General features: G+C 35.6%; 4 protein-coding genes across 5 annotated transcripts; all 4 read right to left on the reverse strand.

Moving 5' to 3' along the window:
- Positions 1 to 2,176: 2,176 nt before the first annotated feature.
- Positions 2,177 to 4,540, reverse strand: LOC126634074 (exopolygalacturonase-like). Its single transcript, XM_050304556.1, has 4 exons — positions 4,327 to 4,540; positions 3,744 to 4,055; positions 2,936 to 3,454; positions 2,177 to 2,589 (listed from the first exon to the last, which is right to left on the reverse strand). The coding sequence occupies exons 1-4, from the start codon at positions 4,459 to 4,461 to the stop codon at positions 2,353 to 2,355; spliced, it is 1,203 nt and encodes a 400-aa protein (XP_050160513.1). The 5' UTR covers positions 4,462 to 4,540; the 3' UTR covers positions 2,177 to 2,352.
- A 6,081-nt stretch (positions 4,541 to 10,621) lies between these two features.
- Positions 10,622 to 12,845, reverse strand: LOC126634073 (exopolygalacturonase-like). The gene is made up of 4 exons (XM_050304555.1): positions 12,616 to 12,845; positions 12,051 to 12,362; positions 11,312 to 11,830; positions 10,622 to 11,038 (listed from the first exon to the last, which is right to left on the reverse strand). The coding sequence occupies exons 1-4, from the start codon at positions 12,748 to 12,750 to the stop codon at positions 10,802 to 10,804; spliced, it is 1,203 nt and encodes a 400-aa protein (XP_050160512.1). The 5' UTR covers positions 12,751 to 12,845; the 3' UTR covers positions 10,622 to 10,801.
- Positions 12,846 to 14,202: 1,357 nt separating this feature from the next.
- On the reverse strand, positions 14,203 to 18,255 carry LOC126582766 (threonine--tRNA ligase, chloroplastic/mitochondrial 2-like). The gene is made up of 8 exons (XM_050246951.1): positions 17,830 to 18,255; positions 17,210 to 17,356; positions 16,963 to 17,110; positions 16,527 to 16,780; positions 16,020 to 16,397; positions 15,621 to 15,929; positions 15,209 to 15,409; positions 14,203 to 14,803 (listed from the first exon to the last, which is right to left on the reverse strand). Exons 1-8 carry the CDS (start codon positions 18,139 to 18,141, stop codon positions 14,543 to 14,545), a joined length of 2,010 nt encoding a protein of 669 aa, XP_050102908.1. The 5' UTR covers positions 18,142 to 18,255; the 3' UTR covers positions 14,203 to 14,542.
- Positions 18,256 to 20,985: 2,730 nt separating this feature from the next.
- LOC126583204 (uncharacterized) lies at positions 20,986 to 22,436 on the reverse strand. 2 transcript variants are annotated; one of them, XM_050247526.1, is made up of 3 exons: positions 22,055 to 22,436; positions 21,563 to 21,826; positions 21,339 to 21,482 (listed from the first exon to the last, which is right to left on the reverse strand). In XM_050247526.1, the coding sequence occupies exons 1-3, from the start codon at positions 22,329 to 22,331 to the stop codon at positions 21,427 to 21,429; spliced, it is 597 nt and encodes a 198-aa protein (XP_050103483.1). In that variant the 5' UTR covers positions 22,332 to 22,436; the 3' UTR covers positions 21,339 to 21,426. The 2 variants fall into 2 exon arrangements, with proteins under 2 accessions (XP_050103482.1, XP_050103483.1); XM_050247525.1 differs by having other exon boundaries at positions 20,986 to 21,826.
- Positions 22,437 to 23,107: the final 671 nt, after the last annotated feature.

A 23,107-nucleotide genomic window follows, 5' to 3' on the forward strand; every position in this document is an offset into this window, starting at 1 on the left:
TTTAGAGGAGGTTATGTCCATTTTTTGGTATTATTTTATGTTGTTCTTTTGGTTATTTGACCATGTTTTTTTTTTTGTTGGGAATCGTCTGGACTTTGACGGTGAAAGTTGAGCAGTTGAGGATTATGACGCTATCAGACCATATCCCCCGCCACCACCACCACTACAATAGACTTGTATTAGGATTTTATTATTGTAATTTGTTAATTTATATGTACCTTTTTAATAAAATGTATATTATGGATAATTTGATCATTATTTTTCATATGCAATTTTATTTTAAATATGTCAATTTAAATTAAAGTAATTATAAAAAATAAAGCCATATAATTAAATTAAATTTAAAAAGTAAAAATTCAAAACATCTTGCGCTACCAAATATTACGTCACACAAACAATTACTATAATTAAATTAATAATAGAAATAATAAAACAAAAAGTTAATTTAATTAAACAAAAAATAAAAACCTAAAACTTTCGTCACGCAAAATCTTGCGCTACCAAATATTTCATCACGCAATATATTAAATTAATTCAATTAAATAAAAAAATCAAAAACTTTGCGCAACAAAATGTTTCGTCGCACAAAGTACCATCACATGACAAAGATTAATTTTCGTCACGCAAACACTATCTTCACGAGCTTAGCGCAACGAACCATGCGCGACAAAATTTTGTTGCGCAAGGTTTTAAGCGACGAAATCTTACTTTGCGCAACAAATCTTATTTCGTCGCGCAAAGTGTATTTTGTAGTAGTATCGTACACTCGAAGTCATAAGTTCTATTCCCACTTCCCCCAATATTTGCTTGCATAAAAAACTCTTGTAAAAGTCTAAGTTTCTAGTAAATAAATGTGACTACTTAAGTGCATCAGTTATAAGGAAATAGCTATCGTTAGAAGGTCTAAACAAACTAAAAAGTGTCATATTCCAACAACTTGGATGTCCTTGTAATTTTTATTTTCGTTTAAAAGATAAATGAAAAAGTTCGACAATCACCCAATAACACTGTTACACATTAGACGAAAGTAAAATTAATTTTAATTTATTTAAAAATAAAAAATAAAAAAATTTATGTGATTCAAAATATTCTTCTTAACTTGTAAGTGAAATGTTTTAGATTCAAATCCCTTGTAAAAATTCATTACTAGCTAGGGAGCTCTAGAGTAATGAATACAAGATTTCTTTTGTCATTTTTTCATTAAGATAAGTTTGAACAAAAATCTCAATCGTCAACCCACACTCATCTCATGCCATTTGAGAAAGTCTCATGGGTAACTTATTTACAACGCACGACAAAACCAAAAAACAAAAACAAAAATTTATGGGAAAATTAGGTTCACATCCTTTTTTTTGTTACTCCATTGATTAAGATTCTATTCATTTTCAATTTTTGATCAGAGTCCTTGGGTATTAATAACATCATTAATTATTTGAATGATAAAATATTTTTTATTTTTAAATATATTCCTTTAGTGTTAAAAATGTTACAATTAGTATATTTATATTTATGGCTAAATTTTTTATCATATATTTTTTTTTAGTTTGTACCTATTTTTAATTTGCAAATATTTTTTAATTTGTACCAATTTTCTTTTCATTTTTAATTTGTACCCATATATTAGTTTCCTTTTGTGCCCATATTTTTTAAAGTTTTATTTGTGTTTGTACCCATGTGTATACCGTCACGTAACATTGTATATTTAATCAATGATAGAAACATTACATATGGTATATTTATGTTTTATGCCTAAACTTTGTATCATATATTTATATTTTTAGTTTGTACCCACTTTTAATTTGCAACATTTTTTTTTAAATTTGTAGTATTTTCTTTTTAGTTTTATTTTGTACCCATGTATTAATTTCTTTTAGCGCCTATATTTTTTAAAAATTCATTTGTACTTATAATTTTTAATCTTTTATCTGTACCCTAATTTATTTAAAATGTACCCATTCTTCTTTATTAATGTACCACTTTGTTATATGTGAAATGTAAAATGTACCAATTTTTTTAACACTATGGATACATTCTTTTGCCATTTATTATTTCTTATTTTTTTTATCCATTTATTCAATCAAAATGTTTGACTTTTTTTATTGTAACCGTTTCTAATAGTATTATAATGAGGGATTTTAAATTTATAAGATTATAAATCTCAAAAAATATCAAACAATTAATGTCACAACTATAAAAATATTAATATTAATAGTCATATAATGAGGTGTACAAAGTTAAGGGACCTTGATCAAACTTTGAATACTATTAAGGTTTTAATCAAAAAATGTTAAGGATTAGGAGCCGCATCCAAAGTATCCCAAAATTTATTCACAACGAGTAATTGGTTTATTTTCAAGAAGATGTAGCACAAGCAAGAGGCTGCGCCACGTTGTTGATGGTGGGCTTGATATGTTTACATTCAGACGTAATAGAGCCTTCTTTTCCAGTGTATGTGAGATCAATGTTACTCAATTCCACATTCTCACATGGCAGCCCTCCACTGCATACAAGCTTAATACCAACTGGGGTTGAAGATGAACCCTTTATGTTCTTGAAGCTGACATTGCTGATCTTAACTTTGGATGGAACCTGCATACAATGATACAATAATAGTATTATTATAAAGCACTTTTACTGTTAAATATTTTATATAAAATTGTTATTATAAATATGTCGAAGAAGTTATTACAAATTCAGTTTTTTTTTTTTTTTTTTTTTTTTTTTGAAAAATGCTAGAAGTGTGTTTGGTTGATAGAAAATTTTTAAAACCCTTTCAGAAACAATCAAACGGTGCACTCAGGTATTTATTCAAAATAGTTGAGATTGGGGTCAAGTGATCAAACGGTCGTCGGTTGTATTCTATTATTCAAGATTAAGTATTTGACTAAGTAATAAAGAAAATATGGTGTAACTTTGGTACTGTAAAATAGTATACCTGAAGTGTGCACTGATTATATGGGCAATACTCTTGGTCTATGATGACAGGGTTTTTAACATTATCCATGACAATATCCTCAAAGTGAACATCTGAGACAACGCCATTTGCAGGGGAAGCAGGCCATGTTTTGATCCTCACACCATTATCTGTATTTGTAATTGTGCAGTTCTTGATAAATATTCCAGACACAGGTTCTTCATTCTCATACTTTCCGAGGCTCCCGATGCTTATGCCGTGGCCTGGTCCACAAGTAACGTTGGTTACATGGAGTTGCTTGGTGCCATCACCAATAGAGATGCAATCATCCCCAGTTCCAATGGTCGTATCTGTGATGTTGATCCCAGTTGAACGTCCGATATGAATTCCATCGGTATTGATGCTTTCTTTAGGCGCTGAGACGGTAAAATGTTGGAATGCCACATTGTTGCAACCCAAAAGATTTACGTGGAAATTTTTGCTGTCTTTTGTTGTTATGTCTCGAATTATGGAATTGGTGACAAAATTGAATCTCAGATTCTGCGAATAGTGTGAAAAAGTTAAAACATATACAAACAAGACGAGTAATGTTTCTTGCCAAAGTTATGTTGTCAGGAAAAATTCTTATATTATCATACTGTGAATAAATATTGCAGATTACCAACATGTTCGATGGCTTAGATTTGCTCCCTGACATATACACCTTTTTCACATATATGGGATCAGCTATCAGGCACCATATATTCATAGAAGAGTATGATCAACCGTATAGTTTCACAATCTAGCAATAGATTTTAATTATAAAAGAACAAGATTTAAATTATCTTACGATAGCAATAGATTTGCAATTTTTGTTTTTGTTGCAGTCATTTTGCTTCCAAGCAGTTGCTCCTAGGCCATCGAAAGTTCCACCACCGGATAAGGTGAGCCCATCAATGCGCTCAAAACCTATCCAAGTATCTGCTTTTGGGAGTTGGCTGCCATCTTCTGGAGCCTGCAATGTGCCCTGAAGCTGAAACTCAATAGGGGCTTTGCATGGTCCTTTGAAAGTTGCCCCTACAAACTTGTATGTCCCACTTGGAACCACAATTTTACTTGCCGATGTCGATGCACATGCATCTGTCCAAGCTTTGCTCAAAGCCTAATTAAAACATTGAATAAAAATTAAAAATTGAAATGATTCTGTTTAATTACCAAACAATTCTAGAACGGAAATGATTTTCCACTTATTAATTTTCCCCAAGCATATTTATTTCCTACTTCTAAATTAAACAAATCAAAAGAAAAATCAATAAACAAGAACAACAATGTGCAAAGACCAAAGAGTGTGTACGGAAGTAATTTCTATTCTAACTCGAAATATTAGTTTAAAAATTCAAGAAGAATTACATGCATACATATATAATGCCTACCTGGGTAATATCAGAGTTTGCTTTTCCACCATAATTTGCACTTGTTACATCATAGACACCAGATTGGGCATTAGATGTGGATACTAACAACAAGGACACAAACATTGGCAAGATATTTTTCAGTTTCAAATCCATCTTGAGTTTTCAATTCGGAATTAGTTTCTTACGTTTGGAAGTTCGATGAAAACTTTATTTTGGTTTCATCAGAACTTTATTCTCAGATTGGAAAGCTTAACGCCCTCAAATTACTCAACCAATTATTAGCTATTTTTAGGGAAGATGCCTCAACCCCAAAAACCGTGCACGAAAAAAACTAGCCGCCGTTGATTTATTCAAAAGAAAAGCTTAATTAAGAGCTTGAAATTCCTCACAAAATTTCTTCCAAGAAACAGGGAAATAACCCCGAATTAAGATGCCTTAATTAAGATGTTTAATTGCAATGTAGTTCAAGAATTGTATCCTATAATTAGTAATTAATTAAGCTGCTTATAGTTTTAGAACATCAATTACCACCACTACGTATGGCCCTCGGCTAGTTCAGTGTTCATTACCACTTCTTTAACATATTGTTCTCCATGCTGCCCCTCCAAGTCAGTACTAAAATTGTTTCTTCCAAGCAAACCCTAGTTGCTGCAGCCACCAGCACCCTGATCAACGCCAACTCCACCACCGCGACACAACTACAACTTGTTTAAACTTGACGGCATTACTTGTGGGAATCTTCAACAATTCATCACATCATAGCATAATATTCCAGCTCAACTCCATCTCGGTCTCTCCCGTTATAGTCTACTCCTCTTCACTGACCGCAAATTGGTACATCACTTGACTCAATTACAAAGACATGAGCATCTACTATGACTTACTCATGCAAGTCTCGGTTTTCTATCACAAGGAGTTTCTCTCCATGACTAATGTCGTCGCTAACGGTTGTACCAAGATCCAATTCGTCTGAAGAATGAGACGCAAGTGCATGCCAGTGCTTCTGCCTCGTCGGTGTTTGTCAAGGATCTAGTTGTGGCTGCTATGTTTGAGGATTTGAGGGATGGAAACGTGGGGTTCGACGTGGCAGTGTAGGGTGCTTTTAGGGTGTGGAAAGAGGATCGCATTCCGTGAGTAGGCTGTTGAGTAGGGGTGGGTTTAAAAAACCAAAAACTAAAAAAAAATCGAACTGAACACCGAACCAAAGCCGAAAGAAAAAACGAATCAAACCAAGTGAACCGAATCGAAATAGGTTAGTTTGGTTTCGGTTTTGATGGTCCAGAAACCGAACCGATTTATATTTAATTATTTAATTGGGTTAATCTCAGTTTACTATCCTGAAGCTTCTTGGTTTTCAACATTTAATACATGAAGTTTGTTTCATCCCAGAGTGGTATATAAAGTCATAATTTTGGGACACTTTCATATATCCGTTAAGTTTTCTGTTAAATCAATGGTTAACTGGTGACATAGCACTCATATGGACAGTGACTAGGCACCACGTGTCATTGGGGCCCACATAAATATTAAAAAAATTAAAAAATTAAAAAAAAATTAAAAAAAATGTTTTTGGGCCTTCCAACTTAACCCCCGACCCCCTCCCTCCCTTCTCTCCACTAAGCCTTCCAGCTCCCACCTCCTCCTAACCGCCGGCAATCGCCAAGGCTGCATCGTCCTCCTTGACCTCCACCTGTCTCCCGTCCTCTGGTTCGATACCGACTCCTCCCCCTCCAAACTCGCCATCCAGGACCTCGCATGGGTCCAGGCCCGACCTAACTCCTACTACATCTCCTCCATCTCCGTCTACAACAACTCCACTAGCAAGGAGCTTGCTTTTCCCCTCCACGGTTCGTATTGCAACTCCTCTTCATCTTCTCACTGTAGTTTTTCCCCTCCATGGTGATTCACTGAAACGAACCCAAACAACTCACTCACACTCAGTCACTCATCTATTTCCCCCTCTCTCTCCATTTCTCTCTTTAAGGTTTTAGTTTGGGTTCAATTGGAGTGGTCCGAATATCAAAAATGGCGGCAGTGGAGGTGGGGAAGCAGAGGCATCGGAGGAGGTGATGGTGACCGATCAGCCAATGGTATACAGAGGGGCGAAGAAAGAGAAAAGATGTACGGCAAAAGAGCACATCAGCAAAATGCCTTTGTGCGCTACTGGAAAATGTAGCTCCATTTACCGTGGAGACACTCGGTAATTAAGCTCCTCTTTCTCTTTCTGTTTGGTTGCTGAGAAAAAAAAAGAAAGAAATTTTGATTAGATTTTGTTGATGCACAAAATCAGTGGGAACTTTGATACAACAAAAAGTGTTAAGTTTGTGACCTTCGCTAGATTACTCCGGTCACTAGTGTGGATAAGTATGTAAATGGATAAAGACAGGGAAGCAAACACAAGATGTACGTGGTTCACCCAGATTGGCTACGTCCACAGAGTAGAGGAGTTCTCATTAATTGTGAAGGGTTTACACAAGTACATAGGTTCAAGCTCTCCTTTAGTGAGTACTAGTGAATGATTTAGTACAAATGACATAAGGAAATATTGTGACAGAATGATCTCTATTTATAGAAGAGAGTTTCTAGTTTCATTCTGACATTGACATGTGTCGTGTTGTGATTGGCCTCTGATGTCGACACGTGTCACGTTATGATTGGCCTCTGATGTTGACATGCTTCGCGTTATGATTGGCCTCCTGATTGGAGGGAGACTCTTGTGGGTCCTTGGCGGTATAATGTTGACCGGTGCTTAGTAGTTTCGAGGTTGGTCAAGTATGGTACAAACAAATTTGATTGGGAATTTGGGTACGGAAATGTAGGCACAGGTGGACAGGTCATTATGAGGCTCATCTCTGGGATAAAAGTACTTGGATTCAGAACCAGAATAAGAAAGGAATTCGATGTCGTCATCAAGAAGCTTCAGATTCAAGCCAAATCTGATGTCGGCTGGTGAAGCTGTTGTAGAGGGAAAGGGAAGATAATCCGGAGATGAAGGCAAAGAGGTAGGAGTCGGGTCGGGCCTAGACCCATGCGAGGTCCTGGATGGCGAGTTTGAAAGGGGAGGAGTCAATATCGAACCAGAGGATGGGAGACTTGAGGCGGAGGTCGAGGAGGGCGATGCAGCCTTGGTGATCGCCAGCGGCGTGGAGGAAGTGGGAGCTGGAAGGCTCGGTGGAGAGAAATGAAGAAGGGAGTCAGGGTTGAGCTGGAAGGCCCAAAAACATTTTTATTTTTTATTTTTTTAATATTTATATGGGCCCCGATGACACGTGGCACCTAGTCACTGTCCACGTGAGTGCCATGTCACCAGTTAATGGCTGATTTAACAGCAAACTTAATGGATATATGAAAGTGTCCCAAAATTGTGACTTTACGTACCACTCTAGGATGAAAAAAAATCATGTATTAAATGTTGAAAACCAAGAATTTCAAGGTAGTAAACTGAGATTAACCCTATTTAATATATATTAATTATATAAATTATATACAAATACTCAAAATCTAGAGGCAAAAGTTTTCGAACCCCTTATACCTCCTGGTTGAGAGTTTTTTGCTTCAGCCAACTTGATAACAAGCTTTGTGTTGTTATAATCGTATTAGTAAAATGTTTATACTGATTCTAGATCTTTAATTCTTTATAAGATTTCTAAACACAAAACCCTAGCCGTCCCATTTACTCCCATTTCATCTCCTTGTTCTGACTTCTCAGCCTCTCTCTTCGACCTTTGAATTCTTGCATCTCCATAATTTCTTCGTTGAACGCTCGAATGTTTGCAACTACAAGCGATTTATACAAGGATTTGGAGCAATCCATTCATCATTTTCAGGTGGGTCACCGCAGCGATGCCAAATTCAAGAAGTTCAAGTTTGAAAACGGTGCTCTCGCTGTATCAATTTCATCTATTTTGTTCCCAATCTTGTAAATTTGTTTAATTTGTGATTGAATGATTGGGTTCAGAATCATTACCCCTGCAATGCTGATAAGCAATGCACAAACGTGGAGTTTTCTTATATGTAACCTGACCAGAACTCAGAACCCTTTTGATGCAAATTTTGAAATGTGCATTTTTTGTGCAAATTGGTTCTGATTGGGTTATGATGCATCTGTGTGCAATGTGCATTTTTGTGAAAATTGGTTCTGATTAGGTTATGCTGCACCTGTTTTGCTTTTCTTGATTGTGCATGCCTCCCTTTCTGAATGGTTCTTGTTCCTCCACTCTCCATCATAATTAAAAGAAATTGTTGCAGAAAAGAGGAAGAAAACAAATGGCAGATCTTGAAGATGCAGGGTCCATTAAAATCTAAAATTTTATGTACCCAAAATTGCAATGATGAAGATTAGAGCAATGCAAGAGTGTTCAGAGCAAAGAATAATCTAAAAACCCCAAACCGATTGGAATGTGATTGTTCTACACTAATTGGAATTTTTTAGGAATTTTTTCGCCATTGAAGAAAAAAAAATCGAACCGAACTGAAATCGGAAAAAAAAAAACCGAAATTTGAATTCAATTTCGTTTTAGCAAAAAAACGGAACCCAACCCTACTGTTGAGGGTTGATTGTGATTGTCAGGGTTGAGATGTCAAACAATGGAACTGATGAAGCCTTGTCTAGTGGATCAAGTAAATTTGATGTTGAGATCATTTTTATGTACTGCTTCAAACTATGCCCGTGCTACCTTTATATATGTATTATTCTTTTGACTTCCATGTAACTCAATTGACTAAAAGCATCTACCCTATATACTCAAGATCTCAAGTTCTATTCCCACTTCTCCCAATATTTGCTTGCATAAAAAACTTTTGTAAAAGTCTAGGGTTCTAGTAAATAAAATTTGACTAGCTACTTTAGTGCATCAGTTTGTTTGGACCCAAATTTACACCATCGGCCCGTGTAATCAGGGTCATTAAGTAAGCATAGTTCTCAACCGTCGGATGAAAAAGTGAAGATATTTTTATTAAAGGATAATATTATGGTTTTTGTCATAGTAATTATTTTTTATTTTGGATTATCTTAGCATTATATCTTCGAACAAGTACAGTTCGAGTGAACTTGGGATTACTGCTATCAGACTGGAGAAACTTGGTAGATGAGGTTTGAAAAGTCATGGTGCATGCACAGATGGATTATGGAGAAGTCTAGATAGGCTTGGCTTTGGTGGTGATGTGATAAGTCTAAGATTTAATAGTCGTAGATAATGATGACAAGCCTAGGTAGGCTAGGCTATAATGATAAGACTTTTATTTGAATAGGCTTTTGTGAGGTTTGGAAAATCGTGAACATCTATCTGAAGGATATGGTAGTTCTCTGATGCGGATTAATTTCAGTTCCGTGGAAAATAATTGCAGTTGGACTCTACAAGCACCATCAGGCTGTGCCAGGTAGATATCAAACGCTATAAATACATAAAGGCTGTGCAGCATTGAGGACAACTCCAACTCAACACACAAACTGCCATGCGCAAACCCTCGCTCTACGCGAAACCTCTCAACAACCTTGAGATTTTTATTTTCCTTTTTCGCCAACACATCTTCAGTTTAGATAAACAGCACTGTGAAGGCAACCGGCGAACATCTTCAGTTTAGATAAACAGCACTGTTGCCGTAGAATCAGCCGACCGTGAAGCACCTTTAGTTTGGATAAACAGCACTGCGATAGGGCCGACTGGTTATCTATTCAAGTCTCGGTCGAGAAGGATTTTCGAATCCTTATTGGCAGAGATCATCTCATTAGTCTTTTCGGCGAAGTGAGGTGTTATAAGTTATTACATTCGGCACATTGAAAGCTGAATTTGATATTGAACTTCGCGGAACTAGCAGCCTTGTCTTCAGGCTCTAGAACCCGAAGGCCGAGAGTGTTCCTTCCTCGACCGCAGTCGCGAGATTCAGAAGTCAGCAGCGTACCCAACGCAACATCAACAAAATTTACTCCTCGGCTGACGAGTTGGTACGCCCGCACATAACCGAAGGACGTAGTTAGCTTATTAATTACTCGGCATGTGCGCCACGTAGGCTTGGTAGTTTTTAGGGTCAACACAGTTATAAGGAAATAACTGTCGTTAGAAGGTCTAAACAGACTAAACAGAGAATGTCATATTCCAAAAACTTGGATGTCCTTGTAATTTTTGTTTTCGTTAAAAAAAATGAAAAAAGTTCGATAATTACCCAATAACCCTGTCACAAATTACACTAAAGTAAAATTCATTTTTATTTATTTAAAAATAAATAAAAATTAACACATAATACTATGTATTCTTCTTTTAGCTTGTAAATGAAATATTTTAGACTATTCACTACAAGTTAGAGAACAATGGAGTAATGAACACAATTCTTGTCATTTTTTTATAAAGTGAGATTTGAACAAAAATCTCAACCGTCAACCCACAGTCATCTCATGCCATTTGAGAAAAGTCTCATGGGTAGCTTATTTACGACGTACAACAAAAATTTAAATAAATAAATAAACACTTGTTTATAAGGAATAATTGGTTTCTTTTCAAGAAGAGGTCGCGCAAGCAAGAGCCCGTGCCACGTTGTTAATGGTGGGCTTGACATGCTTACAGTGAGAGGTAATAGGGCCTTTGTTTCCACTGTATGTGAGATCAATGTCACTTAGTTGCACATTCTCACATGGCAGCCCTCCACTGCATACAATCTTAATACCGACTGGGGTTGAAGATGAGCCCTTTATGTTTTTGAAGCTGACATTGCTGATCTTAACTTTGGATGGAACCTGCATGCAATAATAGTATTATTAGAAAACACTTTTTCTCATAAATATATTTAATAAATAGATCAAAAAATTCAAGTGGTTTTTCGAAAAACCGGAGTGCTTCCTGAAGACATGTACTATTCCAGAATGAACTCAGGTAGGTAGTCATTCAAAGTAGTGGAGGTTGGTGTCAATAGATCAGATGGCCATCGGTTGTATTCTATTATTCAAGATTAAGTATTTGACTCAATGATAAAGAAATTATGATGTTAATTTTTGTGCAAAATAGTATACCTTAAGTGTGCACTGATTCCATGGACAATACTCTTGGTCTATGATGACAGGGTTTCCAACATTGTCCATAATAATATCCTCAAAGTGAACATCTGAGACTACACCATTTGATGGAGAAGCAGGCCATGTTTTGATTCTCACACCATTATCTGTATTTTTAATTGTGCAGTTCTTGATAAAGATTCCGGACACAGGTTCTTCATTCTGATATCTTCCGAGACTCCCGATGCTTATGCCATGGCCGGGTCCGCAAGTAACTTTGGTTACATGGAGTTGCTTGGTGCCATCACCTATAGAGATGCAATCATCCCCTGTTCCAATGGTTGAATCTGTGATGTTGATCCCAGTTGAACGTCCGATATGAATTCCATCTGTGTTCATGCTCTCTTTAGGCGCTGAGACGGTAAAATGTTGGAATACCACATTGTTGCAACCCAAAACATTGACGTGGAAATTTTTGCTGTCTTTTGTTGTTATGTCCCGAATTATGGAATTGGTGACAAAATTGAACCTCAGATTCTGCGAATAATGTCTCATGCCAAAGTTACGTTTTGTCATAAAAAAAATTCTTATATTGTCAGATTGTGTATCAAAATTGCAGATTATTAACATGATCGATGACTTAGATTTGATGCCCGACACATACCCTTTTCAAATATATGGTCCGGCATCAGCCGTTTAGTTTCACAATCAAGCAATAGATTTAAATTATAAAAGAACAAGATTTAAATTTTCTTACGATAGCAATAGATTTGCAATTTTTGTTTTTGTTGCAATCATTTTGCTTCCAAGCAGTTGCTCCTTGGCCATCGAAAGTTCCACCACCGGATAAGGTGAGCCCATCAATGCGCTCAAAACCTACCCAGGTATCTGCTTTTGGGAGTTTGCTGCCATCTGCTGGAGCCTGCAGTGTGCCTTGGAGCTGAATCTCAATAGGAGCTTTGCATGGTCCTTTGAAAGTTGCCCCTACAAACTTGTATGTCCCTCTTGGAACAACAATTTTACTTGCCAATGTCGATGCACATGCATCTGTCCAAGCTTTGCTAAAAGCCTAGATAAACATTAAAACGGAAATGATTCAGTTTAATTACCAAACAATTTTAAAACGGAAATGATTTTTCGTATGCTCATTTTCTCCCATGCATATTTATTTCTTATTTCTTGGTTAAACAAATCAACGAAAAAAATCAAGAAAGTAAACAAGAATGTGCAAAGACTAAAGAGTGTGTGCAGGAGTAATTTCTCATCTAAATATATTAGTTTAGCATTTCAAGAAGAATTAAATAAGCATATATAATGCCTACCTGGGATATATCAGAGTTTGCCTTTCCACCATATTTTGCACTAGTGACATCATAGATACTGGATTTGGCGTTAGATGTGGATACTAACAACATGAACACAAACATGGGCAAGATACTTTTCAATTTCAAATCCATCTTGAGTTTTCAATTCAGAATTAGTTTCTTTTGTTTGAAAGTTTTTTTTCTTTTTTTTCTTTTTTTTTTTTTTTTTTTTTTTGAAAACCTTTTGTTTGAAAGTTGGATGTAAACTTTATTTTGGTTTTAGCGCAATTTTATACTTGGATTGGGACGCTTAACACCATCAAATTATTTAGCCAATTACAACCTTTTTTTATGCAAGATGCCTTACCCCAAAAAGCCGTGCACTAAAAAACCTAGCTGTCATTGAAGTAGTCAAAATATTTCAAAATTGCTTAAAAAAAAAAAGCTTAATTAAGAGCTTGAAATTTCCTCCCTCACAACATTTCCAAGAAACAGGGAAATATGCCCGAATTAAGATGTCTTTATAAACCGTAATGCTAGGAAGACTAAATTTGTAGATAAAATCTGCAAATTAAATGATGTGTCACCAATAAGAATGAACACATTTATCAATGTTTAAGTAATACTCTAATTATCAACTTTCATGTCATTTAGTTTACAAAATTTTATCTACAAATTTAGTTTCCCTAGCATTATAGTTTTAGATTAATTAAGCTGTTTATAGTTTTAGAATTATATCCTATATTAGTAATTAATTAAGCGGCTTATAGTTTTAGATTACCAACTAATACCTAGGCACTTACTAATGAGTACCTTATATACTCACTTTTTGAGAAGGCTCAATTATATCTTAACAAATGTTTTATTGATGTAAAAAATAATAGACATGTTAATTAATTTTTTTAACTTTAAAAAATAATGAACACATAACATCTTTTAATTGGCCAAATTAGAAAGTGAGTATACGCATTACTCAAAGAGTACCTAAGTATTATCCTTACCACCACTATGTATGGTTCTTGGCTAGTTCAGTGTCTAATTTGCACGAAAGATGTTCAAAACAGGATGATTGAAAACAAGAGACTGAAGAAAGGATGATTTTAAATCAAAACACGAACGTACTATGCCATCAACCATGTATATCCAAATTTAGTGCATATGTTAACCAAAACAAAATAATTTTTTTCCATATCCAGTACATAATCAACATGAAAAGTCCACCTATTATAGACGTGATAGTAATATAGTTAGAAAAAATATGGTACAAATAATATTGGTTTAGATAATTATATTCTAACATCATATTTGGACCTTCTCTTGAGCTCAATAAGGATATAAATAGTCTTTCTATGTTAAAAATATAATTAATTTTCTAATTAGTACTATATAAAGCCATTCTTCATTGGGATTTTCATTGTCTAAAACCCTCTTTAACATATTTTCTTGTTCTCCATGCTTCCCCTCCAAGTCAGTACTCAAATTCATATTTTATTTAATCCATACCATCCAGTTTGGATGGGTGGGGGTGTGTGTGTGTGTGTGTGAGAGAGAGAGAGAGAGAGAGAGAGATTTCTTTGTCATCAGTTAGCAGTATGAAAAAAGATGTTTAATCACTGCAAAACAATTTCATATGCAACCCAGGTTAAGTGTTGATGGCCTTCCGGCTGACATTATTGCCCTTGGTCTATGAATATATACAAATAAAAGTGCAGCCAGTCATGAACTTTGCGTCGATACCGACCTCAAGCTCTCTCCAAATCAACCTCCAATTGATGAATCAATCTTGGCACTGACTGAACAATAAACGAGTATATGCTACTATGGTACATGACAAATGCAACAAAGTGCTTTTAAGTTATCTAATTTGTTTCATTTTTTTGTTTCCCTGTGATTAGACATCTTTCAAAATCTATAGGATGACCACCCTTCGCCAACTGCAAGCACTTCAAATTGACGCTTTGCTTTCAATGGCCGACTTGATTGTACTGACAAAATCATCAATTGGCATGGTGCCAAGATCGCCACCAAACCTGGATCTTACTGTAACAGTGCCAGTTTCAACTTCCTTGGCACCGACAACAGCCATTAATGGAATTTTCTGCATCTCTGAATTTCTAATCAGTTTTGGAAGGCGTTCACCCTGGCAAAGTTCGCCGCGGATACCATTTGCTTTCAGTTTGTTGGTTACCTCTTTGCAGTAATCAAGCTGCACACATTCAAATTTCTGCTTTAGTGCAAAGATAATCATCTCTGGTAACCAAACAAAAAAATACATTTATCTAAGGTTCGTTTGCTTGTCTAGAGAAATTTGAATGTCCCTTCGCAATGCATAAATTCTGTCATCTTAAATGGATCCATCACTTTTGAAAGTGTTGGAGCGAAAACCCTTAAAAAATAATAGCATATTGAAAGAATTACAGGTGTACAATTCATGGCATGGATAATCAGCAATGAGATGTATGAAAAAATATACCCATTTTATCAATGAAAAGGTATGGTAATCCAAGGTATGATGAGCCATTCAAACTTCATGGGGCAACCAAAGAGGCCCTACGTAGGTGTGTTAACGGTTTCTTGAGTTAAATGAAACATAAACGAGTTCTTTACATACCTGAGTGTCGGTAACTGGTAAAACATGAGCTTGCACTGGCGAAAGCCATAATGGAAAATCCCCCGCATAATGCTCTATAAGGACTCCAAAGAATCTCTCCAATGACCCAAGAACAGCTCTATGGATCATGATAGGCCGCTTCTTTTCCGAGTTTGAGTCAACATATGTTATGTCAAAACGCTGTGGTAGGTTAAAATCAACCTGTACAGTTTGGGAAATAAAATATCAAACAATTGTAAAAGACAAATAAAGTGGCTTTAGTTTATCAAAAAAAAAAAATCAATGTAATTCACTCCACTCAGAAATATGCTTAAAATCTCCTATGAACATTTTACAAAGTGATAGAGAGAGAGACAGAGAGACAATACCAAATTAAAAACATGCATTAAAATTTTGCCCGTTCAGGACTTACCTGTATAGTTGAGCACTGCCACTTCCTTCCAAGGGCATCCTCAATCTTAAGATCAATCTTTGGACCATAAAAGGCACCACCACCTTCATCAATTTGATAGCTCCAACCTTTATCATCCAAAGCATCTCTAAGGGCAGATGTTGCTTTCACCCATATATCATCATCTCCAACAGCTTTCTCTGGCCTCGTAGATAGATTGACTTCATAATTACTGAAGCCAAATTGCAACAAAAGTTCTTCGGTAAGATCTAGGACACCCCTGATTTCATCTTTGATCTGATCTTCTAGACAAAATATGTGTGCATCATCCTGCAAAATGGTACTCAGGTTAAACAAAAAACACTTCGTAGATCTAGGAGTATAGACTAACAGTTCGGGAATGAGATACTCACACCATACCTGAGTAAAACCTCTTACACGAAAAAGGCCATGCAAGCTTCCAGATAACTCATACCTATATACAGTTCCCAACTCAGCAACTCGAATAGGGAATTCATGATACGAGTGACGCTTTCTTTTGTAAACCAAGATATGATAGGGGCAGTTCATCGGTCGAAGCTGATAAAGTTCATCCTCAACATTCATCTGATCATACATATTCTCTCTGTAATAATCCAGATGACCACTTATCTGCCAAAGGTTTGCCTTTGCAACATGTGGAGTATACAGCAAATCATAACCACATTCTATGTGGATCTTTTTCCACAAATCTTCTATTACATGCCTCACAATAGCACCCTTTGGATGCCAGAACACTAAACCCCCACCGGCATCATTCTGTAAAATTCACCAACTAAAATGTTCAATGCAAGAACCCTCATACCAAATAATTGCCATTAATGGAACTGCTAATGATAAATCTGTGTAAACAACAAAAAGAGAGGCAATCCACTTCAACTTGACTACCTGTATAGAAAACAGATCAAGAACTTGACCAAGGCGCCTGTGATCTCTACGTTTAGCTTCCACTTTGAAATGAAGATATGCCTTCAATTGTTCTTCGCTCTCCCATGCAGTGCCATAAATCCTCTGCAGCATGGGTTTCTTTTCATCACCTCTCCAGTAAGCACCAGCAATAGACTCAAGTTCGACAGCTTTTCTGTTAATTTTTCCAGTTTTTTCAACATGAGGTCCAGCACACAGGTCCCACCATTCATCGCCTATGAATAATTTAGATATAAGGTACTATGACATGAAAACATTTTACTCCAACTAGATGCCAGTTCAAAACAAGATCAAATCCCAGTACATGCATTATGCATATGGTAGATCATTTAAGCACAGTTCGTGCATATGAAATCATCATCTTTCATGCTACATTGAGAAATGTAGAAAACCTTACCAATGTGATATATGGTAATGGGATCTTCCTTAATACTATTCAAAATTTCCAATTTGTATGGTTCGTTGAGAGCAGTTATTCTTCTGTGAGCTTCATCTCTTGAAACTTCCTCTCTTATAAGTGGTAAATTCCTACCAATGATGCGATCCTACAGATGACATAAAAAACTAATGAATACTTGTCAATGCTTTCATGGTTCCCAACTTTTGAAAAAAAATATAGTAACTGAAACATAAATTTTACTTACCATTTCCTTCTTGATCCTCTTCAACTCTTTGTCCGTCAAAGGCTCCATATCAAAATCATAATAGAACCCATTTTCTATCCACGGACCAATTGTCACTTTTGCATCCGGGAAGAGCTTTTGAACAGCCATGGCCATCACGTGTGCACACTGCAGTCATACACATAAATGGTTCATCCTCATAGTAACTGGAAAGGCACCATCGATACCAAATTCCGAGGAAATTCATACAAAGGAGCATAGCTCAAGCTCAACACTTTATTGAAAGACAGAAACCCAGGTAACTTCTCACATTCCCAACAACAGGAAGAAAAATTTCCCATCTTATCTACTGCTGTAAACCCATTTTTCCGGGTCCTATTCGATCAAATTACCGAAAAGTAATGTTCTTTTTTCTTCTATCCCACTTCCTTGCTCTTCACAATAGAATTAAATAACAAGCAGTAACGTAGAACTTGAAATAGTTGCACAAAAGCATCAAGTTTCAAAAAAAAAAAAAAAAAGTTCCGAAGAACCTAAGGATTCATATATTTCGACACGTAAGCACCTCCTACTTCAATTTAACATAACACAATCATAAATCCAATCAAAAAAATGAAATTTCAATGCGCAAAGAAAAATACCGTGTGTCGAATTCTGAGCAGGCTCTCCGAGGACTCGTTGGTTGGAAGCACGACTTTCTCAGGCTTATCAGTTACCTCCATCTGGGCATCCTTCAATTTGTCGTCTTGGGTCGAGACCTGAGCCTCCGTGGCCACCGCTGAGGAGGTGGAGACTCCATTTCTGCCGCCGTAGAGGGCCAGAGCCCTGAACTCGGAGCTCGGTGGCGAAACGCAGTGTTTAATCGGGGAAAGGAAAGAAGGGGGGGTCTTCAGGAGAGGGATTGAGAGGAAGGAAGAAGAAGTGGCCATTGCCATTCTCTGAAGAATTAACATTTGGGTTGCGTTTGAATTTCAGAATTATGGTTGTGTTTGTGTGCGACGGTGGAGGGTGAGTGAGAGTCGTGTTTGTGACTTTGTGGTGGAGGTTTGGCTTTGGGTTTTCTCCACGGACTCGTTTAAAGGATATATTTTTTAGTCCTAAAAGTATTTGTATTTTTTAAGGAATAATACGTGTTTCAAAAGAAATTGTATTTTTTTAAAAGAGTAATTTTAAAAATATTTTGATCAAAAATATTTTCAGTTATTTTAAAAACATTTTTAAACGAATTTTTAGAGCCAAATCTTAGGACCCAAAATAACAAGGGAGTTTTAATGAAAATGGCTTGACATTTAATGAAAAGGGTTTGACATTTAATGAAAATGACACAAGTAACATACAACAGGCCAAAAAAAACAAAAGTCCCACGGGCTGAAGCAAAGCCCAACATGCAACATCAAATTTTTCTTCCAGCTTTGTCCCTGACAGATGTTAACCAAAATCTGTTAATATAACTTCATATTATTTATGAAATTGCCATCGAGCCCAAAAGTCAAATAAAACAAAAACTAATTCATTTTCAACTTCTTCTTTTTTTCCTGAAACGGTTGCAATCATTCCACCAATTGAAAACCCATATCATGACAATTTTTATTCCTAATTTGATAATTTATTTTAACATTTGCTCCAGGCAACCCACTTTTGTTACTCGAGAATAGCTAGAACAAAATAACTATTCACTAGACCATAACTGCCATAGATCTGCAATTAACTTTTTTTATTTACAAGTCGTGTTTAACATTCTTTAGGAATAAAAATTGCCATGTTGTTTATTCCAAATATTTATTCACCTTTGACCCGAGCTTTAATGAAAAAGGTTTTTTCAAACTTTTATTAACCAAAAATCATTTACTAACTTTATTTAATAAAAAGGACTTAAACTTTAATGAAAAATGACAAAAACTAGAAAGAACAACCAGAACAAGGAAGCCTTACGTGCAAAATAAGAAATTCATTTTGCATCCATGCCCCTGCCTTCCGTCAGCCCACTTTTGTTAGAATTAAACTTTCATTTATTTACAAATATGCAATTTTCTAGAGGATTCGTCAAAAAAAAAAAAAAAAAACTTTTGCCAGTCGATACCAATTAACCCCCAACATAATTAAGTATCTCCAATTCCTCGCCTCGCCTCTCATCAAATAAATTCAAAAAAATTTAAATTCCACAAATCACTACACAATAATGAACTTTAGATTGGAAAATGACATAATTTCACCGAGTGTATCACATTGCACATTCACTTGTATAATCCAAACTTCTACACAAATCACTACAAAATAATGAAGGTTAAGGGAAGATTTCTTAGATCAGTGAAACTTAAAGTGCGAGACTCACATCAACGTTTATGATTATGTTTTTTTTTTTATTATGTTTGGTCTGAATTATGTTTGGAAGTCTCATGCAATTGCCTTGGATCTATCTCATTATAAAATTGAACGCATGTGTGTGTGTGTGTGTATAGTGTTCCGTTTGAGAAAAATCAGTGTTTAGTTTTACGAAACAGTGATAGTACTAGTGTTCTGTTTAATAAATAGTCAATGTTAGAGTGATAGTACTAGTATTCCGTTTAATAAATAGTCAATGTTTAGTTTACGAAACAGTGATAGTACTAGTGTTCTGTTTGATAAATAGTTAGTGTTTAGTTTACAAAACAGTGATAGTACTAGTGTTCATTTGATAAATAATCAATGTTTAGTTTACGAAACAGTGATAGTACTAGTGTTCCGTTTAAGAAATAGTCAGTGTTTAGTTTACGAAACAGTGATAGTACTAGTGTTCGGTTTTAGAAATAGTCAGTGTTTAGTTTACGAAACAGTGATAGTACTGTTGTTCGTTTGATAAATAGTCAGTGTTTAGTTTACGAAATAGTGATAGTATTATTGTTCCGTTTAAGAAATAGTCAGTTTTTAGTTTACGAAACAGTGATAGTACTATTGTTCGTTTGATTAATAGTCAATGTTTAGTATACGAAACAATGATAGTACTAGTGTTCCGTTTAAGAAATAGTCAGTGTTTAGTTTACAAAACAATGATAGTACTAGTGTTCCGTTTGAGAAATAATCAGTGTTTTGTTTATGAAACAGTGATAGTACTAGTGTTCCGTTTAATAAATAGTCAGTGTTTAATTTACGAAACAGTGATAGTACTAGTGTTCTGTTTAAGAATTAGTCAATGTTTAGTTTACAAAACAATGATAGTACTATTGTTCGTTTGATAAATAGTCAGTGTTTAGTTTACGAAACAATGATAGTACTAGTGTTCCGTTTAAGAAATAGTCAGTGTTTAGTTTACGAAACAGTTAAGAAATAGTTAGTGTTTAGTTTACGAAACAGTGATAGTACTAGTGTTTCGTTTAATAAATAGTCAGTGTTTAGTTTACGAAACAGTGATAGTACTAGTGAATCAAAGACTCTTAATATGGTGATTCGAAAAAAATGGTGAATTCGAATGGAATTGAAAATGAAAACAGAGATTAGGAAGCAACGAACAATTCAACTTTTGATACGGAAGCACTCCATACTCAAGCTGTAAAGGGCTGCAAAGAAGAGACCACCGAAACAGTGGCAATATGAAAAGAAAATTTACAAAACGAAAACATAATACTAAGAATAATTGACAAGGAACAAAAACCAAAGTTGAGATGAATTGAGCTACAAGGAAAGCACTTCACCCTTGCAATTTTCCAAGATAGTTAAAAGATAAAGTGTGAGCATGCATCATTGAGAGGGTTATCAGATATACTATTCTTAAACTGAACATTATATTATTATTATTTCTTAAACTGAACCTAGAACTGAGCACGAGTACTATCACTATTTCTTAAACTGAACATGCATGAAACAAAAACACAATTACAGGGCACCTACAGATACAACAATAACACCACATAAATTTTCATGCACAAATCCATGATTTTCATTCACAATAAGATGTCAAACCTTCCAAAAACACATGTGTGCTCAGATTATAGTCAGTGCAGTCAAATGTAATTTCGCAAACCAGACCAGACATTGAATCTACATCATAGATATAGTCGCCTAAAACCACTGCCCTACCGGAAATACCAAAAAACCTGTTGGGTTTAGATACACAATGCCATTTTTTCTCATGCACATGATAGGCAAATAATCTGTTGCTAATCGAAACCAAAATATGACCGCTGCAGACTGTATAACCAGCTACAGTGTCATGTAGATTATGACGAAGATCGGGGGGAATTCTTGGCAGATCTTTCCAAGTGTCAGAACCGAGATGATAACACTGAAAGGGGCTCGACAGCTCCCCATGGACCCTTGGCTGTGCAAGGTAATAACAGTTGTCATAGGCAGAAATGAGAGCTCCACATGGTTCCAGTGAATCGGGGGCCTTGAATTTACCTGTTAACTTGTGATGAGGGTCAAAAGTACGTCCCATAGACAACCACTTGGTGGAGGTGCCTGTTCCCAAATCGCTTTCCCATACAGGTAACAACATATATAACTTCCCCTTGAACCAATGACTTAACAAGACACGACCTGAGGGGAAAATCCAACTGTATCTACCCTTGTCTTGATCACCATGCTTGCCACAATCACCACCACCGTTGGGTTGTGATACTTGATATAACTTAGCTTCCCCATTTTTATTCGTGAAACACTCCACTAATACAAAAACAGATTTAGTATCCATGAACACGAAGATGGAACAGGTTTTTACACGAAGATGGAACATATTTAGTATCCTAATTTAGTTGGATTACATAATATCAACTAAAATGGAAAATGTTTTTACAGAATAATTCTTGAAAAATCGAAAAAAACAAAACAGAGAGGAAGAAGAATTACATAATATCAATCCTAATTTAGCAACAGTTTGAGAATTTTGAGTACCTTTTTGTTGATTGATGAGGCTTCGATCGGAATCGGACTTGGAATTGGGGATTTTAGAGAGGGAAGAAGGTGAGCGGAGAGAGAGGGAGAGAGGGGGTGGACGGGAATTAGGTTGTCGAGTGTGAAAATAGATAGCAATTGGATCAATTTGTACGGGAGTACTTGGAGAAATTTGAAATGGAGGATCAGATGTATATCCATTACATACTTCTTTTGAATGGGCATAGTATGGAAACGACCTCCATGGGCGCAGTCGCGCAGAGCTTAGCAACGACATTCATCAAACCTAACGTTGGAGCAAGACTGATGTTAGGGGGTAAAACCGGTAGTTCGATAAATTATTTTGTTTGGGCCAATCTTAATGGGCTGGTTTGACATTAAGTTTTGTCCTAACCATTAAATAAAACTATTACCTGGTTTTTTATTAAAATTCAAAATATTGAAACCCTTTTTATTAGTTTTCCTAAATAACAAATGAAGTCAAATGATGCGTTTTATAATAAGAAATGAAATATAGTGAAAATAAAAATAAAAATTTAGGATTCAAAATTTAAGAAAATACTATCATGATGAAATTTTACATCTTTTGAGGAGAATTGGGTAAACAATAGTTTCACACGCCTGAGGAATTTTACTCATATTCGCTTTTATGGGACTATAAACAAGAGTCTAGCCAAACTGAGATCGTAACTTGTTTAATTTATTTTTCAAGCTCAAATTAGATTGTTTTACTTTCAATTGTTATACGAGTCTATCTTTAGAAACAAAATAAGACAACATAATATCAATCTCCATCTTAATAAGAAAAAAACAAACCGAAGATGGTCAATCTAAACTTAGAGATAAAGTATTAAACATAATTCATCAAAAACAAAATTTCAAACATAACTTCCTATTCCAAGCAAACTTTTTGAATAGAATCTAGTTCGAGTTGTCTCATAAAAAGTTACAGCTACTCACGGTTTACCACTCAAACGTACGAATGTGCGAGCTTGTTTCTTATACAGTCAAACCTAGACTTGACTTGTTTCTTTCATGAGCTGAGCTTCAATG

The sequence above is a fragment of the Malus sylvestris genome, chromosome 9 (assembly GCF_916048215.2).
Source record: "Malus sylvestris chromosome 9, drMalSylv7.2, whole genome shotgun sequence".
NCBI classification, from domain to species: Eukaryota; Viridiplantae; Streptophyta; class Magnoliopsida; order Rosales; family Rosaceae; genus Malus; species Malus sylvestris.